This window comes from Notothenia coriiceps, unplaced genomic scaffold (genome assembly GCF_000735185.1).
Source record: "Notothenia coriiceps isolate Sejong01 unplaced genomic scaffold, NC01 NC01_scaffold00000339, whole genome shotgun sequence".
Lineage (NCBI taxonomy): Eukaryota > Metazoa > Chordata > Actinopteri > Perciformes > Nototheniidae > Notothenia > Notothenia coriiceps.
Window position 1 is genome coordinate 14,563,525 of NW_011333040.1, and position 17,484 is coordinate 14,581,008.

At 39.7% G+C, this 17,484-nt stretch overlaps 2 protein-coding genes and 1 long non-coding RNA gene across 3 annotated transcripts in view; 2 read left to right on the plus strand and 1 right to left on the minus strand.

Moving 5' to 3' along the window:
* Positions 1 to 401: 401 nt before the first annotated feature.
* cldn23l (claudin 23-like) lies at positions 402 to 4,993 on the plus strand. Its single transcript, XM_010772682.1, has 3 exons — positions 402 to 703; positions 2,826 to 2,878; positions 3,227 to 4,993. The coding sequence occupies exon 3, from the start codon at positions 3,390 to 3,392 to the stop codon at positions 4,092 to 4,094; it is 705 nt and encodes a 234-aa protein (XP_010770984.1). The 5' UTR covers positions 402 to 703; positions 2,826 to 2,878; positions 3,227 to 3,389; the 3' UTR covers positions 4,095 to 4,993.
* Positions 4,994 to 6,254: 1,261 nt separating this feature from the next.
* cnksr1 (connector enhancer of kinase suppressor of Ras 1) overlaps positions 6,255 to 17,484 on the minus strand; it is a 68,110-nt gene continuing 56,880 nt past the window's right edge. Inside the window, exons 10-21 of the mRNA XM_010772717.1 lie at positions 13,681 to 13,802; positions 12,150 to 12,352; positions 11,323 to 11,483; positions 11,167 to 11,200; positions 10,521 to 10,696; positions 10,220 to 10,293; positions 9,782 to 9,853; positions 9,376 to 9,446; positions 8,775 to 8,836; positions 8,590 to 8,680; positions 8,141 to 8,322; positions 6,255 to 7,448 (exon numbers count right to left, since the gene is read on the minus strand). Of these exons, the coding sequence (XP_010771019.1) occupies positions 7,014 to 7,448; positions 8,141 to 8,322; positions 8,590 to 8,680; positions 8,775 to 8,836; positions 9,376 to 9,446; positions 9,782 to 9,853; positions 10,220 to 10,293; positions 10,521 to 10,696; positions 11,167 to 11,200; positions 11,323 to 11,483; positions 12,150 to 12,352; positions 13,681 to 13,802 (1,683 nt within the window). The 3' untranslated portion in view covers positions 6,255 to 7,013. The remainder of the gene's footprint in view (positions 7,449 to 8,140; positions 8,323 to 8,589; positions 8,681 to 8,774; positions 8,837 to 9,375; positions 9,447 to 9,781; positions 9,854 to 10,219; positions 10,294 to 10,520; positions 10,697 to 11,166; positions 11,201 to 11,322; positions 11,484 to 12,149; positions 12,353 to 13,680; positions 13,803 to 17,484) is intronic.
* LOC104946821 (uncharacterized) overlaps positions 15,788 to 17,484 on the plus strand; it is a 6,662-nt gene continuing 4,965 nt past the window's right edge. The window contains exon 1 of the long non-coding RNA XR_798500.1: positions 15,788 to 16,004. This is a non-coding gene — a long non-coding RNA (uncharacterized lncRNA). The remainder of the gene's footprint in view (positions 16,005 to 17,484) is intronic.

Genomic DNA, 17,484 nt, shown 5'->3' on the forward strand with positions numbered 1-17,484 from the left:
ATGACAAACTAAGGATAAGGGGCACTTCCTGTTTGTGTGTGTGTGTGTCCACAATTCAAATCATCTTCTCTTTTGATGTAAAGTACTAATTTGAAATATGCAACAAGCACTCTTCAGAGTAAAGAAAAGCATCTGAAGGAGGTGTATGTATGGGTCACTTTGCTGAAAGAGATGAGATGAACACACAAACAAATGACAATCCTTTGTTTTGTCACAGCTTTGTGTGCCGCAAAAAAGGGAAACACTCATATGTTGAAGTGTTGGCATATGCAGAAAAGCTCTCCCTATTTGGTAACACTGGCAGGGAAAAGCATCGAGGCACTCTGTCCAAGATATAACACAGATATACTCCAGCAAGTAGAATAGACACACACACACACCACACACCACACAACACACACACACACACACACACACACACACACACACACACACACGCAGAACCTGAGACAGAGAGGCAGACGACCCGGGAGGCAGCAATGCAAGCGGACAAAAGCAGGGACAGACACAAGGACAAACAAAGGCAGAGACGTGTGGGGAGACTGCTGAAGCGAGGACAAATGAGGAGGAAGAGAGAGCGAGAATAATGAAGAGGTGGTTGCACCATCTGCTGCCTGAGAGAGAAACATGTTAGCCATTCAGAGGGGAGCAGGGAGGCAGCCAGCGATCTGCAGTGAGATACCCCAACATCCCCTCCTGAATGGTAAGTGGCTGCCAGTGCATGGACTGCGTCTGTATGTGTGTTTGCATTCAAATGTGCCCGCATGAGAGAAAGTGTTGCTATTAACAACCCTACAGCATATTCATCATTTTCAATTCATGACAAGCCTCTGCGATGTTGTGCCACCCTGCAGATGTTTTTATAGCTCCCCTCTCACCAGCTCTGCAACAACAACCTCTGGTGAAGTCAATGCGTTTAGACGATAAGATGATAATGATTATTCTGCGTAGTGATACAAAGTGGAAACAGAGAGGATGTCCTGACTGCTGGGTCAAGTCTTCGATCCTCATGCGTGTCATCTAAAGTCAATACATTCTAGGAACACACGAGGAAATAATGCAATCAATCTTATTACAAGGTTGACATTTAAACTCTCCTAGATTTTTGCAGCATCCTTTGGTATTTTCATTTATTGTGGTATATATTCTGGTATGCCTCATTTAATCATGTATGTCTATTTTAAAACTGATACAAGCTTGATTGTCTTTGAAATTTTCATAATTAAAATAAATTGCATTTCCCACTGCACCTTGTAATGTGATTGATCGGTTTATATGTCATCCACTCTCCAGTGACATTTCCAGAAGTGAAATATCTAACCATCAATGAGATTGAATGTGCAAATATAATTCAGCTCAACATCCTCTCCATAGTGCACCAAATAAATACAAGCTGATATCTGGCTTACAAATTGGCGTTTTCCCCCCTTATCCATACACCATTTCTTTACTTAAACAGATTATTTATTATATGTCTTGCCAATATGTTATTCTAAATACAAAAACGGTTCAAACTCATGAATCAAATGGTTTCTTTTATACATTTTCTAAATTATTTATTCAGTACAGGGTCTGCGCCAATTCTGTATGTCCCAATCCAGCAGGATTTCTTTAATGTCTTGTAATGACTTTTTTTTATAACTAAAAGGAAGTTACTTTTTTCATTTTGTGGAAAGCACATGATCCTCTGGTGTCAAATATTCCAGTCATTAAAACTCAGCAGTTTGTGAGCGTATTCTTCAGATAAAGGGTACACTTCATTATTCAAGGCAGTGTAATGAAGTGTATATATGTATATGTATACAAAGTATAAAAAGGGATATTTACTGTACGTTATAGAGTTATTTACTTACTCACCAGTTCGAAACCCGCCGCCAAGACACTTCACCTGAATTTGCTCCTGTGGGTATTGTCCACAGTACATGACCGTTACATGTATGATATGTGTGTAATGTGCATTTGTAAAGCTCTTTGAGCATCTGGAAAAGCGCTATAATAAATGTAAGGAATTATATTATTATTGTTACCTATTACACTTAAGTTTTTATTCAAAACGTATTTCTTTTCACCGAATTACAAGTAATAATGGCTATATTTTAGGGTTGAAATAAAAAAGAAATGTAAGAAAATATTATTTATCCTTCCTTTATTTCTGGGTTTTGGTTTAAATAAAGATGTTGTGACTGTGACAGGGAAATAGAGGTTTATTTACATTATGGGCATTATCACACTATCAATGATGTGTGTGTGTGTTTGTTTGACAGAGATCATTGATTGTGGCTGCCTGTGTGCATGTGCGTCACACACTCAAGTTGTTCTGTCTCCGTCCCAGAGGGCATTGTTTTTCTCCAGTCAGAGACACCATAGTTGCACTCATTCTGCATTCAGACGCTGGCTGGACATAATTACTAACCAGGAAAATTTGATTAGAAGGTAATAGCTGGACATCAATTCAGTCAGGCTTTGAGAAAAAAACAACACACACAGATTCAGAAAAAAACACATGCTTTAACGTCAAGTCTGCCTTTGTCTGCGTACTCAAGGCAATCATGAATTGTATAAAGATGAGTTGAATCGGTATTATGATAAATAGAGCCACACTGTCAAGGTGTGACTGGCCTTGTTACTGTAACCTAGCAACAGAGACAGCTGCAACCGTTCAATATTTCTCCTGTCCAGCGAAGCCCAACCTCCTTCTGCTTCCTCCAGATGCTGATGTTTTCGTCTCTGCTCCGCTTCACACATATTTTGTGTCTTAAACCTCTACCTGTCTTCTCCATCACTTCCACCTGACACTCTCTGATGATCTCTTCCCTTTCACTCAGACGGTCACAATGAAGAGTCAGCAGCCAAAAGAGGGGAGAGTCTTGACGAAGAGGTAAGGTGTTATCTTCCATTTCTTTGGGCTTTTATTGTTCCGATCATTAATAATAATAATAATAATTCTTTCTATTTAGAGGAGCATTTCAAAGCACCCAAGGACACCAATACAATTTATAAAATATTCCAAGGAAACCGTAACAGGGAACATGTAGGGAAACAGGGGGGATCATTGCACTGTTAAAAGCTAAATTATATATTTTTGTGAGAGAAATATTTCAGTTTTGCAGTTATTTTTCTGGCAGTGTCTGGTCAAGGACATTTTTTGAAACACTCCAATAAATAACAGAAGAGATTGTGTCTTCGTTAACATCAACATTGTTGTTATCTTATCCTTTCTGAACAGATTTGCACTTCTCTAAGGGGACCAACGACACAGACACAAGCAGAATCCACTCTCCTCTAATTTTGGAAAATAATCTAGACCTGAGTACAGTTACAGCGGGAATATTTAATCCTGAATAATTAATTACATGACCTCAGATCTGTGCTAAAGAATCAGGGTTGCGATGCATACTCCAGCCTCCATGGTGATGGGGATTGTCTTCGCCCCTTTGGGATTGGTCCTGGTGTTCACTGCGGCCATCACCCCTCAGTGGAGAGAGGGACAGGCTCGTCTGGACGCTACAGGAGTCAAAGGTCAAGGGGTGGGGGTCAGGTCTGGGGCAGTGGAAGCTCTGCTGCTGCTGCGCTCTGATGGCCTCTGGGAGAGCTGCCTGCAGGTGGAGCACTCGGAGCTGAAGCAGTGCTGGCCTGTGTCGGGTCCGTACCAGAGGGACCCGAGGGTTCGCCTGACACAAGGTTTGATCCTGAGCTCGTTGTTCCTGTGCGGCACTGGCATCGTCCTGGCGTGTATCGGGGTCCGGTGCTGGACCGATATTCCCATGAGAGGTGTAGCAGCTACAGGGGGTTTCCTGGTGGTGACGGCCGGGCTGCTGAGCCTCACTGCTCTCGGGGTGTACACCCACAATCTGGCAAGACTGGGGATCAACTACCCCAGGTTCCCCCACCTCATCCTGCGTCCGGCGGGCTCACTCTACTTTGGGTGGTTGGGGTCTTGTTTACAGGTGGTGGGAGGCATTGCTCTGATGTTCAGCTTCAAACGAGCAAGATATACCTGCCCGGCCTGCCCGGAGCTGACCGTCTGTCCTGCATGCCGATCATGTCCCGAGATCACCAAGCATGACACGGAGGTATACGAAGTCAGCTGTTAGAGTATGAACCTCACACATCAATGACCTAAAGATCACATGGGTGAAAATGAGCAAATCTGGACAGGTGGGAACTTAATAAAGTAAATTCAAACTCATCAGCTGATAAATCTGCCAACTAACAAAATGAGTCAATTCAAAATGACTGGAAATGACCGCTCCATAATGGACTTGAATGTCAGATATGAGCAAGACGGATGTAATTGCCTCGTGATGTAGACAGAAACACAATCACAGAGTACATAATGTTACAAAAAACAAATAAGCTCAAGTTTTCAGCTGCCTTTCACTGTAGAGAAAACATGACTGAGGTATCTTTGTGCCGTATTTTACATTGTAGCCACGCTTTTGTACTGTTAGCAAGATATTTTTACTTGTAAATGTGACATATTTGTGATAAATAAAAAAATGCTGCTTAGATAATGTTAAGGCTTTGAATAAAGACAATTGATTAAACGTGTTTTAGACATTGTGAACTTTGAACGCTTGTTTTATCTGTACTTTGTAGTAAGTCACATTGATGAAAATCCCCTGTTTTTCTGGCAAATGTAGTTAATTGGACTGTAGAGAACAATCTTCAAAAATACATATTTTAGAAGTCAGGTAGACTTTAAGAACATCACAAATAATCTGTAGATTTCTCAGCCTTCCAGAGTAAATATTTGTAAAATACATCCACAAAGGACCCTTCATCTCTAGGGAATGTGATATTTGTCTTGATAACACAAACATTGAAGGGACTCTTCAATGTTTGTGTTATCAAGACAAATATCACATTGTTTGAGGAGGAGGAGGAGGAGGAGGAGGATGTACAACAGGGTGTTGTTTGTTCTTTGTATTGGTGTTAACTTGTCACAGTGTGTTCATACGTGGTGTATTCCACATTGAATAACACATTAAAAACCTAAATATCACTGTGTGCTGCCTCCTACTTTTTTACTTGCCATCAAGAGTAAAAGCAGATTAAGGTAAATACATTTAAAAAAAAACATCCCCCAACAAAGCTAACAGGTAAAAGGTCACCTCATGCACAGCGGACAAGGTCACTTCAGTGAATCATCAGAAAGAGCCCCATTATGTGAACACATCACGAGCTGATGGGCACTTATATAAATCAGTTGCAAACAACACCATTTAGCAAGTGAGTAACATAGAGCAATCTAATGCAGACCAGAAGTTCAATACAGTACATTTTGCACAATTATAAGGCAATTATGTTCACTAGTTGAGAAAACAAAGGACACTTAATGTAGGCAGGGACTGGAGTCATGCACTGCAAAGAAAAGGGATTAAACCATACAGTCAGAAAGAACATTCCACTTCACTTTGTCATTCAGTAAAACAAACTTTTTTCCTTTAAATTCTGTGTTTTTTTGCATAATTTGTGTTTGAGTATCCTAGAAACACATTCCAATACGAAAAAGAATTCAGACCCCTTTACTTTTACATTATATTAAGTTGCAACTTCTTGAGAAAATTGTTGAAATAATGGAAAAATCTCCAATAAACCCTATTAGTGAACCATTATTTATTAAAGACACTTTTATACTTTTTATCACAGGGGCCTCCAGATTCTCTTGATCAACTTTCAGACACGTTTTCTTGAGTGGAGTCCACCTGTGGGTAATTTAACTGATTGGACATGATTTGGAACAGCACACACCCACCTGTATGTAGGGATCATGTCCAGACACAGATCTGGGGAAGGCTGGAAAAAAGACGAGCTGCATTGAAGGTTCCCAAGTTCACAGTGGTCTCCATAGTTTGGAGAAACCATACTCCTCCAGTACAGAGATAAAGCTCTAAATGTCCAAGTAACATTTACATGTTTTTCTGGGAAAAACTTGCTGCAAACAAAATGAAAAATCCCTTCATCACTTTGTCATTAAGCATTGAGTGCAGATTGAAGAGGAACAAGCAGTATTTAAATCATTTTAGCAATAGGCTGCAACAAGTGTGAAGAATCTCTGAATGATTGTTGAATGCACTGTCAACAAATGTTCATGGACATACACATAAATGCACTTTATAATGTTCTCTGTCTTGCACTTAATCACATACACATATAGGGAACCACACACATGCTTTATCAAGGTTTGTCAGTCATTTCCCATTCAGTTATCCTGACAACCACAACACAAACTTCGCAACAGATTTCAGTGATCATCATTGCTCCCTTTTTATTAGGTTGATCGATGCCACAGTGAATAGGCCTCTCAGCGATTGAGGCGTCTTTTATTGTTTTGCTGCATTCGTGGCAGCCCTTGGCAATAAAGACACAGATCCAGAGCTGTCAAGCTGCTCTACTGTATGGTTCATACTGTGTGTCTTTACACGTATGTGGTGAAGTGCACTTTGTTCTCATATGGGAAAGAAGGCTGATCAAATGACAGAGACAAAAATATCATCTTAAGCAACAAGGGGCTACACCAAGGGTATTTCTGAAGCATAATGTTCTGTGCAAAATGTTTAAAATGGATACCTTTTATTAAGGTACTGTCAATAAACAAATACATACAGTATTTATAGTAAAACTGTATTTACATATCACATTACAAGAGTCTTGACTTATATTACAAATTCTCATTGAATTTTAAGAAAGTTCTACTTTCTATCATTAAGAGAACGAGACGGCTGTAGAATCGCATAAATACATACTGATTGACACTTGGCAAATTGTTCATTTTCTCTGTTGTAAACTTGACATATTTGTTTGTTGTGAGCAAGTCCAAATCTGCACTGATGCATTTCACTGACGTGCTTGATTAAAGTGCTGATTTATTGGCAATTTCGATCAATTCCTAACGTCAGCATAAGACACAGTCAAATCTCTCTGAACTGTTGCATGAAAAACCTCGTCCATTTGTCTGATTCTAGTAAAACATAGCAACTTTACAGTGATGAGACTGTTCAAGCGTGGGGTTAAATGTAGAAGTAGTTCTCGGCGGCTTCTCCGCTCTCCACCATTTCACTCAGCTTTTCGTTTATTGAATCCTGCAGCGACCCCAGAGAGAGTTCTAACACTGGACTGGGGCTGGGACAACCCAGTGGGTTCTCCAGGAGAACATCAGACGTTTCGGCGTCTACGAGCTGCTCCCCGTCGCTGAGGCTCAGTCTGTACGCGCCCTCTGTCTCCGAGGAGGCTGTTTCCTTATCGACAGTTTCCAAGGCAACCTCCTCAATGGGCGTGTCCTGCTCTGTTGTGCCCTCAGCTCCTTTGCTGGACTTGTGTGCGGCCAGTCTCTCAATTTCTTTCACCAGTTCCTCGTTGTTCTCCTTCCACTGACGATACGTAGAAGCTGACATATCTGAGTCCTCTAAGAGCTTGTTGATGTGCAGCAGCTCCACCTCTTTGGCCTGTAGAGGGAAAGAGCTTTGAGTGACCATGCACATATAAACAGGTATGAAAAAGATCCAGATTCTCACTACCTGAGCACAACAGACCTGCTGCACAAGAATGACATTGATAGGAGACAGAAAAGGAAAGTTAAGGTTTACAGCAAATCCTACAAAAAGATACAGATTTCCCCACCCAATCCTCATGGTAAGTTAGGTTGGAGTGCAAGAGTTTATTAGATTGTTTTCTTGTGAATGAATCATTGTACAATGTCAGAGTAATATTATAGAATAACTTATTATAAAATAACACAGTTAAAGGAGACACTTTGCATTTTTAATACTTTTCCTACTCCATCAAAAATGTTGATGCTTACACTTACATACTTTAACCAAAGTTACAAAAGTTTACTAAAAATGTTTCCAATTCCAGGACTTTTAATTGCACTGAAGTGTTTATGCAGTGTAGTATTTAAAAACAAAAAGTTGTTCAAGCACTGTAAAATGTGTGTAAATAAAACACGTCAAGCAGAAAGGAATCACTCTTATTTCCTTATCCTCCAGTCACACAGTTATTTCTAATGGGGAAATGCTAAATTAGCTGTATCTGTATTGTATTATTGTCAATACATTTAGTCAGTATGTCATTATATAGATTGTGTTTGAAGTGTAAGTGGATACACTCGCCACTCGCCGATGGCTTTTGAGCTCACCTTAAGAGTGCTCTGAAGTGCTCTGAGCGTGTGCGCCTTCTCATTGATGATGGGGTTCTTGTTGCGTCGAATAAACGATTTCCTGAAGTGGTCGTGTGTGAATGGCTGCTCTTTACCAATCAGAGAGACCCCTCCTTCCTTTATGTTGTTTAGCATCATGCCCATCTCATCCACTGGTCCTCCTTCTCACAGGGACGAAATCAAAGAAAGGGAATGAGAATGGAAGGAGAGATATGAAAACGTTAATTAAATCCAAAATATCACACTGGGGTTTGGTGTTGATTCGGCACAAACATCCTCAGGGTAAAGTCAAGAAAACAAGTCATGATGAAAATGAGTTTTCCACTTACATTATTAAAGCATCTATCAGAGTGACGCAGCCTTCACATATTCAAGAGATCATTGAATGAGAGAGAAAGAAAGAGCTGAGAGAGTTGAACAACACATACCTGTTCCTTTGCTGCCCCCTGTCACAGAACTGACTAATGGCACCTTGTTCGTCTTCCCCTTGGGGCGAGGCAGAGTGTGGGACTGCACTTTCTGAGACACACAATAAGACGTAAAATATTCTGAATGCTTCTTCAAATAGTGTGTGTTGTGTGCTTATGCATGTGTTGACTTCAACTGTACCGACCTTGTTTCTTCTACGAGGCGAAGGTGATGTCTCGCTTTCTGATTCAGTCTCACTGTAACATTCTGTTCACAAATAAACACAGGTGTTACATTACTTCAACAACCACAACACTTTATATCATAGTGTATTAGAGCATAAGGTTTTCGGATAAATGTGTCAAAAAAAGTGAAAGAATGTCACCACAGTCAACCTTTCTGATCATTTTTAATTGGCTAGTTACTGTACACTAAAATCAAATAATAAAACAGTAGGTTCCCAGTTAACCCTGCTTGTTAAAGATAATGTAATCATACATTCTAGGGCTACAAAAATGGATTCTCCTGATATGTATCTTTTCTCTCATGAATGACTATGATATGATTGAGGTGTCATGATGTTGGAGATTATGGTTTTGGAGCAGGAGACCCAATAATCATGCCCATTATTCTGGCACCAAAATAAAGGAATCCTCATCATTTATTTAGAAAACCCCAAATTGCAAGTCAGGCAAAATAGATTTTATACGCACCAAAAGGAATTGCAAGACATTTTGGGAGAGTAACACGACTAGAAGCATTTCTAAAGTTCAAACACAAGTAAAGAGATATGAATGTTTCCTAACCTTCTTCACTGTCTGGGCCCGTGTGAAACTTCTTGTGCTTGTGTATGGATGTGATCAGATAGTTGATCCACCTAAAGGCAAAAAAGAGAAGACACGCTTTATCAAAACAGACAAAGCAAATACAATTTATGTTTCAGTAATGCTTCGAGCTCAAAACAAACATCCTGAAAAACAATCTGTAGGGGGCAGTGCAGACCAGCACCTAGAGACTGATTCAACACCTTTACCTTACTCACAATTAATTAAGACAATTTGGGAGTTAGTCTAACATTATAAAGATGCAATTTAGAGCCGGGCATTTAAGAGATCTACTAATGGAGGCTACATGCTGCCTCTCTGGTCATCTGTTTAGGTTAAAGACAAAAAAAAGAGAATAACGCTTTTGTTTAACATTAATCCAACTTACTTGCTCATGTCCGTGACATTTTCAGCAGCAAAGAAGAAGTTGTGAAACCTCTGGTGGCACATTTTAAACACGCTAATGGAAAGAGAGAACAGAGAGGGAGAGAGTGAGGGAGGCAGAGACATGAAGCTCACAGAGAAAAAAAAACACATAATCAAATTATCTCCATGAATACAGATTCAGATAAAACAGGCACTTTTATGTAAAGGTTCATTTTAAAAATAGAAAGAAAAAAGCATCTGCACAGTTAACTGCATCACGTAAATCGATAAAGCCAGAACAGAACATCTATTGTGCACAGAAACAATAACTTTTTTGTTTCCTACCAACCCAGTGGCGCTAAAAAGATTAAAATACTTTTTGATTACTGCACTATATCCTTCATAATATCAACATAGTAAAAAGCTTATCAAAATGATCTTTTATTACGTTCATACTTACTATTTTCTCTTGTGCTCTCCAGCGCTTTCTATGCTGTAGCTGGCTATATTGACAAGACCCTCTGCCTTCTCATCCTGCAGAAAACACATACAAACACACAACTCGTAAAGTTATATGTAAGATTGGCTAAAGAAAATAAAACTAATATATTATTAATAAAATCTAAACTGTTGATTGAATCATTATACAACAAAATACCAAAAACAATATTGAAATGATCTTGGATGCTCTTTGTTTCAATGGTACAACTTGTTTTAATTGTTTCCGGTTAGATTAACTATTGTCATGGTTTTATTCCCACCTGTTGGGTGTTGTACCAATAAAGACACGGCCCCTTGAGGATGAACCAGAAGCGCTGCCACTTCTGGGCGATGAAGACGCTGCCCTCTCGTCTCTTCTTCCACAGCCAGCCGTCGCAGTCGGGACGGCCCAGCTCGCGGCAGGACACACGGCGCCGACTCATAGCCGTCGTCAATCCTGAGGAGGCCAAAAGAGTAGGGATAAGAGAAAAAGCAGGAAGATTTGCTTTCCCTTTCTTTTTTACAAACTATAAAAAAGGTCTCTTGCATTACAGAGAGCACCAGAAGTATGCAACAAAGGAACAGTGTTTCACGATACCCTTCATGTTATCCTTTTTTTCAATAACTATGTTCTTTCTAAAAATAGCACTCCAACTTGTTGATATTCCTCTTTTTATTTCTTATCAGCATGGCTTCTTTTAGTAGAACCATGTCCATTGTTTCCATGTTAAGTCCTGCGGGTAGATCCTTTAATCCTGAGTTAACATTTTCTAGAATCTTTAAAAAATACAGGTTTTCATATAATGCTCTTAAAGGACTATGCTTGGCTTTGCTTTGACATTGAATTGCTGTCTTCAATTCAGTGCAACCTAGTTTTGGTATTGATTTAAACTTAAATTCATATAGTATAACAGATTCAACTTTTACCTTTTGATGAAGTCTTGTTTGTGTCCTTATGGCCCTGAAAGAAAGCAGAGTATATTCTGTGTTCAAAGGTAGGTTAAAGAACATCCATAATGGGTCTCAACATGTTTAAAATGTCTAGCAGAATAGGTTTGAATGTATTTTTATTTTCCCTCTTACCGTGTGTCCCACCATTTCAGGGCAGGAACTGATGCTGGCTGTTTCCTGGTCGACTGCCAGAGGTGAAGAACTTCTGAATAACACAAAGGGAGAAGGACTTCTGGGTGAGGGAGACCGGTCTCGTCTTGGTCTTGGGGAGAGCCTTAAACTCTCAAAATCCCCTGAGGAACACACAGTGTCAATTCTACCATTTGTGTTGACAGTCAAGTGACAGAAAAACGATTTAACACACCATCATACTAACATTAATATGTGACATCAGTCAGCGATCCACATTAAGAAGTATTTAATACAACTGACTTCCTTGTATCTAGGCGACAAATCGTATTGGTGTGCACTGTACAAACAGAAGGTAAGACATCCCACTCAGTATTACTCCGACTGCTTTTCCATTAGGAGAGATGTTTGTGTTTTGTTGACATCCAACCCCTTTTAGGTCACAGTTTGAAATCCTTTTAATGTCACCGTAAATGCAAATTCAGTTCAGTTTATTAGAATATTGAAAAGCACCTACAATCCGAGGCTACAAAACTAAGAAAATCATACTTGTATCAACCGCCGTCTACACTGCTTACACTGAGATCTCAGAGCGAAAAGTATTTTCCAAATGGCGTTTTTATAGCAAACGTATGAAGGCTTTATCATCATGACCTGCAGAAGGTGTGTTTTGGTTGTCCTTCTTTACATTATTTAGCGTTCTTTCATATATTGAGAAGGCTTAAGCAGTAGATTATTTCATATCTCTTTACCAAAGAACACCAGTCTCTAAAAAAACACTCTGCTTTATGTTCCATTTAATATCCTATACGCTCTCGTATGTTTCTTACCTGAGGCGGACTGTGGTGACAGCCCTCCCTGGTGGCTTTGATATGAAGGGAGATTCAGAGTCCCATCCAGCTGACTGACAGAGGACAGGTGGCTTTGATGTGAAGGGAGATTCAGAGTCCCATCCAGCTGACTGACAGAGGACAGCTCTGATTCCTCGTGTCCCGCAGGCTGCTGATGAACCTCTGGCCCATGAATGGCTTTCCTGCAATGGAAAACACATGGAAAACCACTCACAGGCATTAAGGTGCCTCTTAAAAGCTTTGTCAGAGATGTGCCTGTGTTGTCTTCTATAAAAGGTGAAATATGGCTCTGTGCTTTATGTCAGTAGTCTAAAGTTGTTTTTCTTTCCCTAGACTGGAGTTAAAGTGTATCAGGATGTGACAGGATAATATACAACCTTAATGCAACATCCCCGCCTACTCCCTCCATTTGTCTGAGTACGCCTGCTCTCCATCAGCTCACACTGTCTCCTTTTGCCTCTCCATCACTCTCTATCCTCCCTTTTTTTAGCCTGCTTCTTTATTCCTTTATCTCTCCAAAAGTCCCTCATCTATTCATCTATCAGTTTATCTTTCCCTGTTCTCTCATTTCCAGTCAGCCGTGGGTTGAGGGTGTGTTTGATGGTGGAATTTATAGCGTTTGCAGTGTGACCTCATCGTAAACGTACCAGGTCCTGGCAGATTAATGAGGTCAAAAGGGCTTGAGGGAGGTTCAGCTCTATTGGGTCAATCCTTGGTAGTTTAGTGGACCAAACTAGAGTCCAATCAGCTATGAGATTTATAGTTATTACATCTAGAAACAGACTCGATTTTATGGATTATAGGGAAACTAAAGAAGAATGTATTTTGGATGAGAGACTCTGGGTACAGCAGGAAAGAAAGCGTCACGACTCCTGACTTTTCTCTGTGTTTTTTATATATCTGTTGTAATTTATTGTCTTTTATTGTGATTGTATTAATGTGTTTTTATGTGATTGTAGTATTTATTACATGTACAGCACTTTGGCCTGACCAAAATCGCTTTTAAATAAATACACTTTGATTTGATTTGATTTGAAAGCAATCATTTCATCCACTTTTCATTTGGCATATTTTGTTCATGTATGGTCTTATGTCCATTTACTTTATTCTGTGTTTATGATCTGACACGCCCCTCTCTCTGAGTGCCATTCAATTACAGTGGAGCTTACTTTATCAACCCATATAATTATCTTTCCAGGCCTCTTTGTTAGTGTTGTCAAGGTTTGATAGTGGAAAATCTGTGTTTTTGATAGTACCTTGATACAGATGTGTTGTGTTAGCTGACTAGTCGGAGTAGGTCTAAGTGCCTTGTTTAATTATTCTTGGCAACTTTAAAGGAAGCCTTGTATGGATTCTCTGCAATTTATTTAGCTTCCGCTTTTTCTCCAGTTTGGTAGTTATTTAGGCAGCTAGGCCTCCTTTAAAAAGCTATTGAAATCCACTTTGGTCCATGTAGGCAACCAGAGATATAAAAAGAACAAATAGAGTGACAGCTAATGTATGCTCTCACCTAAAGGACAGGGACCTGACGGAGGCTGCTACCCTCTCAAAGATGGAGTGCCTCGGGTTCTCCTCGTCCTCGTCCTCTTCCTCTTCCCCTTCTGACCTCTCTTCCTTCTCCTCTTCCTCCTTCTGCAAAAAAAAAAAGAGCATACATACGAATCTATGAGTGGGCTCTCTAAACTTCTAAACTGTGTTTATTCAGGGGTTAGTGGAGGGTAAGGAGGCGGATGTCATGTGGATTGTAATAGCAGCTTTCTCCTCAGGTCTCCGTCCACTCACTCTGTGGTTTGGGAGATGAGAAAACAACACACACACACACACACACACACACACACACACTTGGAGGTGGGCCCACCTGTCACTTTTTATGCATACTAATGTGATTGAAACAGCATTTTTTTTTTTCATTATACACCATAAGGCGCAACAGTGGGGGCTTTTCACACCTGTGAATACACATCACCCCCTCCTATCGACGGATCTCACAGCTACTTGGGATATCACACCTACTTGGGATATCACACCTCGAACAAAGGGAGGCGGGACTTAGCTCATTTGCACTATTGGGGGAGGTGTGACCTGTCACTTTTTTATGCATACTAATGAGACGAAAGCGGGATGAATATTACTACTATCTCCTAATCGATATAACCGGCCTGCTCTTGTCTATCCCAAATGCTCCACTGAGATCCAACATCTCGTTCCAGGGGGCCTGTGGAACTGGATAGACAAGAGCAGGCCGGTTATATCGATTAGGAGATAGTAGTAATATNATAGAAATACCTAATTTTGAGTTATTTAGACTTAATTAACACTTATAGTTCCATGTCTTATTACATAAGGATAGATCAAATTTGTTAAATGTTATTATGGGAGAATTAGTATTCTTGTGGTACTGCTGCCTTATTAGGCCCATATTGAGCAGAGCATATTAAGACCAAAACTCATGTACAACAACTTCCTTACTTGCAACAAATAAGCACTTATTAGAGGGTTATTGAGGAAAAACTCTCAACTAATGGCTTATTACTTGTAGAATATGGTCATGTAGAAAAATGCATTAATAAGTGTTTTATAATGACTTATAAAGAGCCAATATACTGCTAATATTCATGTTAATTAACAACTAGTTGATGGTTAATTTGTGTACCTTAATATAAAGTGTTACCGAAATTCCTAAATAATGCTGTGTGTTCACCTGGGTTCATATATTCTATTCTTTGACATAATATGTATTGAAACTCTCACTGAGGTTATTAATAAATCAGAATCCCTGCTTGCGCTTTCAAAGTCCTTCACATTCAAACTCGTCTGAAAAAATAAGATTGAAACCCTAAGTCCCTGCATGATTTTAAACCAATTTCCAAACTGCCCTTTTTTTCTACATTTCTGGATCAAGTTGTCTGAACAATCCATTTCTAAAGTGACTCTTTGAGCCATTTCGGCCTTGATTTGGTCAAAATCAAGGCCGTTTAAAATGTTTTTATTTCTACTGACAACACAGATCTTCACTGAACCCGAGGTTATTCATCACTCTTGTTCTCTCTAAACCTGCCACCCCCCCCCCCCCCCAGCAGGCATGTCCTACACAGGCATTATATATGCTTGCCTTCCAGTTTATCTATGGGTTTAGACATTTTTTCTGAAAATGCATGGTCACAAGGCAAAAATACTGAGCTGTTTTTGTTATGAAAATACAACTTTTTAGAGGTATGTGGATCCCGCAGCATACCGATCTAATCCCATAATGGTTTTATATGCCGATAATATGATTCATGACTATAGACCAAATGACCCAGCAGTAGGTGAAGAAGGTAAAATGCATCATGCCAGAATAATGTTTATCCAGAAACATCAAATATAATAGTAAAGCACTTTCGGGGACCATGTTCCTGCAGATTGAGTTATTTTAAATCTTTAAAAACATTTTCTCATACTACTTATATTCTTTTAATTAAGTTAGGTTTTGAATTTAGAAGAGTATTTTCAGTGTCATATAGTTTAAGCAAACAAAGAAACTAGGAAAGTGAAATCGGTTGACTTACTTTCCCCATTGAAATGTTTAACTTGATGTATTTTGGACAAAATGTTGACATTTTTCTTTCCCCAGGTCCTTGAGCTACACTACCGGGGACACCCGCAGAGGGACATTGTGGAGCTGCATGCTGAGGTCCAATTCTCCAACCTTCGCTTTTCCTCCACCACAGTGGACTTTGGGTGTGTGCTTAACTGCACGGGGAGTCGTAGAGAGATCTCAATTACCAACTCCTCCCCGCTGCCCGTGTCCTACCGTTGGGCTTTCCTGGAGGACCACAAACACTGTGCCATAAGGTATTTTTACACTGAGATGTCCACACAGGGCCATAGCAGTTTGAAGTTTGCATCAGTTTAAACAGCACATTCCTCTCCTGCTACACTTTAAATGATTCACCTCTAAAGTTACAACCATATGAAAGAATATAGCAAGGGAGGTCAAAAAAGTAAAGTTAGTAGTGAGGCGTGCTTGCTTACAGTACATGTTCTACTTTGAGTCCTATAGAGTGATGCAGGATCGAAACCTTAAACCTTAAATAAATAAGTTCCAACTTCGAGTTCCCTTCTTTTGAGGTTTACAGTTTTTGGTTCGACTCCTGAAATAAGTCATTACACTAAAGACGAGTCTGCTTGTAGCTTAGCATTGGTGACATGAAGTCACGTGAATTGCATGTCGTTAGTTTATAACCAAATGTTAGCTTTTTACTTGTGGCGATTGCATTAATTAATGCTAAAAGTCGTAAAAATGGTGTTAATATGTAGGGACTATAAGTATCATATACCTTTTTTTTTCCTAATGGTATCCAATGTTGAAATCCCATTGCTTCATGTTGAGGGACCCCTTGCCATGCTCAAATCTGGGTCAGCCTACAAAAACATGCTACTACTTCTAGACTTTATAAGAGGTATAGCAAAATGCAGTGCACTATGAGAACCTGGATGATGCCCTCATAGAACCCAGTCTCACTGCATTTCGTGTTATAGTCACGACATTTAATCTATTGATTCGTGTCCAACACCATTTTCCCCTTTCTTTCATGTCACACAGGACGATTTTAAAAGCAATGTATTTCTATTGGTAGTATGTTTCGTGCCTGCAACACGTCTTTTTGTCCAGTCGGGTCTTGGAAGACCGGAAGCTGTGGGGTTCATAAAAACATGCTCTTACTCAATATCAAGCCACGATTATTGTTTTTATTTTAAATTGTATAATATCAGACTTTTTTTGCCGTCTGTGAGGAAAAGAAATGGGGCTCAGAGCCTCAGAATAATGAAATCTGTATTTTTTAAATCTTTTTTTCCGTCTAATTTGTTATTCTTTTCTAAATAACACACTGTTATTTACTCACCAATAACACACAATTATCCTTGTTTTTATTTATTGGTTTGATTCCATAATCTCTGGCTTTTTTGGTGTCCGTCAGGAACTGAATTTCAAAATAAAAATAACCGGAAACAGACGTAGGCCTATATGGGACATTTCGAGCATCATTACGATACACTGCCACTGAACTGATTACCCAAGATCCTCAGCTATGGTTTAAGCTCGGTGATTGGATGTTTTAGCCGCAATGCACGTTGGGATATGGTGTTAATGCGATATGAAGTATGAAATCCGAAAAACATTTAGGAGTTTAGGATGGCCGAAGACACTACACTACCCATAATCCCCAGCTATCGTTTGGGACTACAGTCCCCGTGATTAATCTTCAAACTCTGGGATTGGATGTTGGAGTGGCAGTTGGCCAAGGTTACGCCGAGCGTCAAACAGCTCTTT